Source organism: Coffea eugenioides, chromosome 9, assembly GCF_003713205.1.
Source record: "Coffea eugenioides isolate CCC68of chromosome 9, Ceug_1.0, whole genome shotgun sequence".
Classification (NCBI taxonomy): Eukaryota; Viridiplantae; Streptophyta; class Magnoliopsida; order Gentianales; family Rubiaceae; genus Coffea; species Coffea eugenioides.
The window spans coordinates 18,566,486-18,575,293 of NC_040043.1; the positions used below are offsets into that span (position 1 = coordinate 18,566,486).

General features: G+C 38.1%; 1 protein-coding gene across 1 annotated transcript; it reads right to left on the bottom strand.

The window, feature by feature from the left end:
- Positions 1-5,603: 5,603 nt before the first annotated feature.
- Positions 5,604-7,019, bottom strand: LOC113782342. Its single transcript, XM_027328233.1, has 3 exons — positions 6,989-7,019; positions 6,552-6,703; positions 5,604-6,452 (listed from the first exon to the last, which is right to left on the bottom strand). Exons 1-3 carry the CDS (start codon positions 7,017-7,019, stop codon positions 5,604-5,606), a joined length of 1,032 nt encoding a protein of 343 aa, XP_027184034.1.
- Between the last annotated feature and the right edge of the window lie 1,789 nt (positions 7,020-8,808).

Genomic DNA, 8,808 nt, shown 5'->3' on the forward strand with positions numbered 1-8,808 from the left:
TTTGGTCTTTTATTAAAGTTAAAGAAAGTTAGGCAAAGTTATGCAAGTTTAGTCCAACAACAATTTGACACTTGGCGCATTATTTTGCTAGAGCTATCTTCTTGTCCCTCATGGCTAAACCATCTAGGCAACATCCAATTATCTCCTAATACCTAGTAGCAAAAACCCTTTACGCAAAATTTAACCAAATTGGTCAAATTTCTCTCACTTAATGCACTAGCGGGTCCCACGAACAAAAGACGTTCCAAATTTCTCACGAACTACCTTATACTAGAAAATGGATTTAAAAGCTATATTTACTGTTAAAATGTTGAGAAAAGTAATAGAATAAAGAAAATAAAAGAAAACGGGTGCACAGGAATAAAATAATAAATAAATAATAAAATTTTTTTTTTCTGGGTTCTCACATACAGACTAGCGTAGTCTAGTTGTTTTGAATTTTGTAATTGTACTCGCACTAGTCGCTCGATTAGGGTTGAATGTACTGAGAACTTAAATCTTTTGATGTATTTGGGACTGTATGGATGGTTGAGATAGAAATGAATGTATTCGTATGTTCCAAACTTGGGAGCCGTTATTTCGTTTATTATTGAGGTTGCACCTTATTTTAATTGATGTGAGTGAGTGAGTCCTGGCGAGAGTTGGGCAGGTGGTCCGCTAAACCCTTGGGTACGCCCAGGGGGAGATGGGGCCGTCACAAAAATGATTTTAACCAAAGAGTTAGAGAGAGACACTTTTTCCTAAACTGATTTCTTTTGGAAAAATTTTGGAAATGGTAATCAGAATTTTCTAGCTACAAAAGAAGTGTATAAGTTTCAACAAAACCTTGTCAGGGAATTGGATATATTATATATATATATATATAATTCCTATGAATTTACTAAATTGCTTACATTTGGGACCTACTGTTGACTAGAACTACCACATGACTCAAATGCCTTATGGACAAGACCCACAGATAAGTGGAATTTAATACTGACTGGCCGCCACATGTTTAAACGCCACGTAGGAAGGACCAATTGAGCATATGACTTGGCTGCCATTTGGAGTTTACATGGCAGTCTAGTTGACTTCAATATGTAATGTAATCATGCACTAGACTTTAATAACTATTTTTAAGTAAGGTTTAGTTTTACATAATAATTATTTTTAATGGAAAAATCAACAAAATAGCTATTATTGGGTGGTTCCTTTTTTTTTGAAAATTGGTGAGTTTTATATAACAAAAATAAGAATTTATATTCTAACCGTTAATTTTCCCCTCTTATCTTTCTCTACAATTCTAAGAAGATCAGCAGGGAATTTTGACTCAAAAATAACTTTATCCACCCTATTGAGATAACCAACCATAAAATCAACAACTTGATTACATTGGCGATATACAAAATATATAGTCAGCTCCTTGAAGCATGAGATTAAATCCTTTATGTCATAATATGCAACTAGAGCCCTCCAAGGACAGTCACTTTTGCTATTTAAGATATCTGCAGAAAGTTTTGAATTAGTGCGAATCTCAACACATTTCCATCCCTTGAGTTTAGCAAACACCAATGCTTCCTTGATGGCTTCCAACTCATGGATTAATATTGAATCAGTGCATACTCCAATAGACCTAGCTGCTAAGATGTCACCATTCTCATCTCTAAGGACGAAACCTTCACCCCCTATGTCTCCTCGAACTGATCCATCACAATTCAACCATTTAATTCCAGGTTTGGGAGCTTCCCATTTGCACCAGAATATAGTTGGACGAAAGAATGCAGCTTGAAGTCCCCATTTTGCAGCTAAGGATCTGTTGCTCAGGTTGTCCTTAACTTCACAGTTTCTCCCCTTTTGTACTTGATCTATAATAGTCTGGGCTAATGCTGTTGGTGGTTTGCTTCCCTGCTGAAACAAGCGGTTGTTCCTTTCTTGCCATATGAAATAGACAGCAGTACAAAAAGATAGCTTGCGTAAGAGATCCTTTGGCTTTACCCCTCTAATATGTGAACAAAGCCAATTGAGAATTTATGACCAATTTTGAGTCTGATTGAAAGTCAGCCCAAGAAGACCAAGGAGAATTTTCCACACAACCTTACTATAAGAGCAGTGAAAGAATAGGTGGTGAACAGTTTCAATATGCAACCTACATAAGCAACAGGTCTCATCATTTGGAACACCATATTCACACAACTTGTCTTTTGTTTGGAGTGTTTCTCTTAATGCCAGCCAAGCAATGAAAGAATATCTTGGTACTAAACCTTTAAACTAGATCAGATTATACCAATTAACTCTTTCCTGTCATGTCCGAATAGCATTCCAAGCAGATTTGGTAGTGAAGTTCCCTGAAGGTGAGGGTCTCCAAATGATTGTCTTGCTGGTTCTTCAATCTTGGAATAGAGTGTAATTCCTACCAAAAGGTGCTTAAACATGGAAGAGATATATCCATGGTTCGCCACATCAGCCGATTCTGAGTTGACTCACCCGAGTCATAATCAGAACGAAAGCCACCGGTATGATACCGACACCCGAGTCACCGTTTGATCGGGATCGGAGTTGACTAGCGTTGATTCGGTCGGTATTGACAAAGTCAACTCAGATCGACAAGAAATCAACAGAACTCACTGAGTTTGGCCGAGTCAAATCGCAAGTCAAATAATCCAAGTCCCAAGTGTTGGTCGACAAACAAATCAACCACAAGCAAAGTCAAAAACAATCGAGTAGCATAGACATAAATAGGGAAGAGAGTTTAGCTTGGAGTTTCAAAAAATTCTCCCTCCCTAACTGCTAAAGAAGCGAGTATTCTGAACAAATATTTCATCACCTGGACTTCAGAGAATGCCAACTTTGGCTAGTAATCAAGTTTTCTCATCAATCTCTACTGATAGATCTAAGATCCTTTCGTACTTGAGGCCATTTTGCAAAAGTTTTTCTGGTTCTCGGATCCGTCTTACAAGTGCTGGTACTCGGGCTCGGATTTGCAGTGAATCAACTTCTAAGGCACTACAATGGTGAACACCCACAAATATAGTGGGAAAGTAGGTTTTGAGGAGGATAGTAAATGGATTGAAAAGTAGAACTAGGGATGCAGGAAAGGAAGAGATACAGATCAATTGGAGAAGATGAGAACCTTTTTTCGAATGGAAAGGAAAACGAGGATGTTTTTATGTGGGGATTGGTTTTAGGCCAATCAAAAAGACAGTTGTCGGTACTGGACGATGAAATGGATTTTGAAATTTATTAACATTCTCCAAAAAGGGTACTGTTAATAATCCCACAAGTACTGAAACCATTAAAAGAACACCCAACAATTTATTTGGTACTGTACAAAGTATTTGAAATACGGGAAAGAAATACCATTCCGGTAATATTTCCAAAGGAGTTGCAAATGGATCTTAATTACAAAGTACTCCTTGTAATTATGAATCAGTAGCAAATTTCCACTATATTTACAAAAAATATTTGCTTTTAATACTATAAATCAATAATTAGAGCAGCGCCACTTTCTTCAAATACTTACCTAGTTTTTATGTTAACGTACGTTTTTATCAAATTTAATTTGATAGTTGTACTGGTTATAGTATTTTTTATTTTTAGTAATTTTTCTAATTTTTTTAAAAAACTTTATATGCTCTAACTTGCATATCACCCAATATTTAATTGATATACCGCGACAGATATGGAACAACCGCGATTCCGACACAAACGCGACCCGTGACGGTGAACCATGGATATATCTGGTGGCCTCCATTGTTCTTCCGTGGATAATGTTTGAAACTTTGTTGAACTTGCTATCCATAGTAATCAATAGAGTAGCCCAACTGAAGGAATCCCAAATGACACCTCGAGGATGCCATGGTTCAAGCCAGAGATAAGTAGAATTACTATTGCTGAAGAGATGAGTGATCAACTTTGAAGCTTCACCCTTGGCCTTAAGGATGCTACGAGTAGCCCATGAGCATGAGTGAGGAGTTTTCATAGTCCAGATAGAATCTTTTTTGAGATATTTTCCCTTAAACCAGAGAACCCATAGTATCTCCTTAGAGGACACAATACACCATAGATGCTTCATAAGGTTGGCTGTATTTAGGGGTGCAATCAAAGTCAAGCCGCTCGCGAGTAGCTCGCGAGCGGCTTGGTCAAAAGCTTGGCTCAAGCTCGGTCAAACTGAGTTCGAGCTCCAAAAATAAATACTCAAGTGCTCGACGAGCTTAATCGAGTTTTCATATTATATTTATATTATATATTTTGAGAAAATATTATAAATTTAGTTCAAAACTCGAGCTCGAGTAGATTGGGCTTGATATTTACTCGAACTCAAACGAGTCGAGCTCGAGTCCAAATTTATATACTCGTTCGAGCTCGAGTAACACTGATTGTGATCGAGTTCGAGCTCGAGTATGGTGCTACTCGAGCTCGACTCGGCTCGATAGCACACCTAGCTGTATTGCATTCAGCGAGTTTTCGTATCCCAAGTCCTCCTTCTTGTTTTGGAATTGTGACTTTTTGCCAACTAACTTTTGCTCAAGAAGGGCCAACATCAGAGCATGTTCAAAGGAATCTACATAGCATTTTCTCTAATTTGTCTTTGATAGCAGCTGGGATTCTGAAATTGTTGAATTAGTAGAGAAGTCTTCCCATGAGAGTAGAGTTAATAAGCTATAGCTGACCCGCATAAGATAGGCACTTAGCTTTCTAGCTTGAGATCCTACTTGAGATGGCATCAAGAAGAGGTTGGCAATCCCGTGCCTTTAGCTTCTTGGAAGTATGGGGTGCTCCCAAATAAGTTATAGACAGCAGCCCCTCATACATGCCTAAGATTCTGCAGATGTCAAGACGAAATCCAGGAGGAGAGTTACCAAAAAACATACTTGATTTAGACAAATTTGCAAAAAGGCCTAAGTCGGTACTAAAATCATAGAAAATAGAATTTATGGCAGCAGCATTCGACCTAGAGTTTCTAGAAAAAATGAACAAGTTGTCTACAAAAGCAAGATGAGTGACAAGGGGGTTAGTACAAAATTGGTGAGGAACAATCTCACCAGAGTCAAAGCCATGATGGAGCCTATCGAAAAAGTTTTGGAGAACAAGAATAAATAGGTATGGTGATATGGGATCTCCTTGACATAGTCCTCTAGTCCCCAACAAAATATCCCACAACTTCCTTGTTCACCTTGAATGAGAACTTTGCTCCACATATATAGGATTTAATCCAAAGGATAAATTCCCCGGGAAAATTTAACATTTGAAGCAAATGAAGCAAGAAATCCCATCTAACAAAGTCAAAAGCATTCCTCAAGTCTACCTTAATAGCCATGCGTAGAGGGCCTGTAGATAAGTGGTATATTATGCACAAGCTTGTGACACAACTAGATATTCTCATGGATTAAGCTATCACGAATAAAAGCAAATTGGTTAGAGCTAATCAAGGAGGGGATCACATGTTGTAGATGGGTGGAAATAATCTTGGAAATAACTCTATATATATAGGACGAAAATCTGCAAAAGTTTCTGGCTGTGATGACTTGGGCACAAGAGTTACAACAGTAGCATTAACTTCATCCAACATCTTTTTAGATCTAAAAAAAATTTTATAGCTTGAGTAAAATCAGGGCAAATAATATTCATGAATGTTGGAAGAAACAAGCAGTTAAACCATCAGGTCCTGGGGATTTGTCACCATTCATACTAAAGAGAGCATTCTTGATTTCATTTGAGGAGATATCATTAGAAAGCCAAGCAACATGCTCATCATTGAGTACGTTAGATGGGTTGACCTCAAGGGGAGTGGAGGAAGGTTGGCCTGGAGGAGTAAAACGTTGTTGGAAATAACTGATAGCTTCTTGCTTGATGTCATGCTCGTCTTCTAACATCCTCCCCAACATGTCCTTGATCCTGAAAATTTTGTTGTGAGCTCTACGAGATTGAAAAGACCTATAGAAGTAACCATTGTTCGAATCTCCAAGCTGTAGCCACAGGCCTCTTGATCTTTGTCTAAGAGCTGATTCGTCTATAGTAAGTGCCTTAAATAACTCCTGAGATATGCTTGATTCCTTGACTTGTAACTCTCTATCCATAGGTAGCAAATCAAGTGATTGTTGAACCATAGCAAGTTGATTCCTGAGATCCTCTATCCTTGCAGATACATTACTATAGACTTCACTGCTCCTAGTTTTGAGACGATTTTTTAAACGTTTAAGCTTTTGAGTTAGGATATACATAGGATTACCAATCACTGGAGTAGCCCATTCATATTGTACTGTGCCCATAAAGGTAGGATGTTTCACCCAATGGTTAAAGAAGTGAAAAGGTCTCGAGGTGCGAGAGACACCCTTGCAAAGAGTAATGACCATAGAAGAGTTGTCAAAGATACTTGGATTGAGAAACAAAGCCTCTGTGCCCCCTAGTTTCATATTCCATCCATAATTAACTAACACCCGATCCAGCTTCCAGCAAATTTGGTGGATGCCATCCTGTTTGTTTGTCCATGTATATTTCAAGCCTCTTCATTTAAGATCATCCAAGCCACAATCAAACAAACAATTTCCAAATGAGCAATCCATGGGATTTACCATAAGTTCCCCAATCTTCTCATCCATTTTTAGTACCGTATTGAAGTCACCAAAACCAATCCATGGGTAGTTGTTGTCCACATTTAATTGTACTAGGTCATGCCACAGGCATTCTCTTTCATCAATAGAGTTACTAGCATAAACAAAAGTAGCTAATAATGACAAAGAGGACTATTTATCAACAATTTCAGTATGTACAAATTGACTTGACAATTTAATAGTTTTCATCGATGCCTTTGACGGATCCCAAAAAACCCAAATCCTTCCATTATGATGGCATGCATAGTTGTCTAGTTTAACTAGATAGGGCCCAATGCCTCTAGCAATTCTATCAGCATTTTTCTGTTTTACACGTGTTTCCAAGAGTCCAAAAATAGATACTTTGTTATTCTTGATCCAGTTCCTTATTTCAAATTGTTTTGCTTTAGAGTTCATACCTCTGACATTCCATGCTCCCATAACAGTCATTGGCATTAAGAGGAATAAGGACCAGGGCTAAAACCCCCTTTCAATAGTACATTAGTCACAAGAGGATCCATTGGTGAGTCAACAATAGAAGACATTTCATCACAAACCTTTGTCACTGAGGTACACTCATGAGATTGTAAGGCAATCGAATCCTGGGTAGGAGGAGGAACAAAGTTTCCTGGGGATGCATGAGAAGTCAAGTTGCGATCATTCACTTGAGTGTGAGGGATATCTAAATTTTCCAAAGGAGCTAGTGAGGTAAATCTATTGTCATTGGTAATCAGACAGGCTTTTTGGGGTAAGGTGGTGATTTCAAGGGAAGAGGCTTTGTAGTTTGGTGTGTCAAGCTTTTCGGAGCTGAAACATGAGGTGAAATAGTGGGCAAGGATTTATTGGCTTTAGAGTTGACGGTTTTCGGTGGGTTAGTGGAAGAAAGTTTAGGGGTGGGTAAAGGAGGGCCTTTAGGAGTGAGGTCGCCTTCATGGGGGTTATGGCCCAAAGCCTTGCAATGGCTGAATCTCTGGGGCCTCCACTCATACACTAAAGGCTAAGAAACCCATTTGTCATCTTCCCCGACAAATTCATCTAAGGCAACTTGTAATCTACTCCAATCTCAACATAGACCCTTGTGTAAGTTAGTCTAGCTTTGCCAGCTGTCATTTTATTAGAGAAAAGAAGCGTGCCAACCAAACTGGTAATCCTACCTAGGGAATCATTACCCCAATATTGCAATTGCAATCCAGGAAGACGAATCCAAATTGGGACAGTAGTCACTCCCAATTTTTCAATATCCAAGCTTGGTGACCAAGGGATAAGAATAATAGGTTTACTTTCATTGGACCATGGACCGGATTCCAAGATGTATTCTTTATCCGATGCTCTCTTGAAGTCAAAGAGAAAAATTCAATTTCCAAGAGTGTAGACTTTGGACAATGTAGCTGCTTTCGAATTCCTTTGCACAAACTTTAGCATATTTTGATGAGAAGGGAAAGAACCCAAAACAAACTTGACCAATGCATTCTTCCAATGTTCAATTCTAGTTGAACAGAGTGTTTTGGACAAATAGCAACCCATTTACCATTTATGATTGAAGGGGGGACGAAAGAAAGAGCAGCATTTTCGCTTCAAAAGTTATTTGAAGCAAGTATGTTGGATCAAGAGGGTATAGGCTTTGCATTTGAAATTTGTTCTAATGAGACAGTAGTTGGTTCAATAGAGGCGATTGTCAACTCAGCAGTTTGTGATGGGCAAGTTGGTGAGCTTTAGACATTAATTGATTTATTTGGTATAGATACCAAATTCTTATCTCGTGCCTAAAAATTTTGTTTGCCAAAAGACCTTTGTTGCACATTTTTCAAGTCATATTGTGTATATTATTTTTTAGAAGTTAAGTATAATTTTTCTAAGTTAATCCTTTATTTTGGTTTCTGATTAATTTAAATTTGTTTTGGCATTTTAGAGGTACTACAAATAGGATTCTTTTTTTTTCATTCTTAAGTGGTTCCTGAGCCTCAAATTAACGTGTTGGTTAGAATTTGTTAGGCCCAAATTCAAATCCCAAAGTTAATGACCAGCATAATTGGCCCAAACCCAAATCCCATTCTTGTCTTCCAAATAATAAATAAATAAGAAAAAAAAACAGAGGGCAAATCAAATGTAGGACCGTTGTACTTGGTCCAATTTCTCAAGTTTCCAGAAGGATTTCTCATGTTCTTGTCACATGGTCATGCAATAATTTTCCTTCTACACAAGAAACACACCTCCCCTCTCAATTCCTTATCCCTCTCGG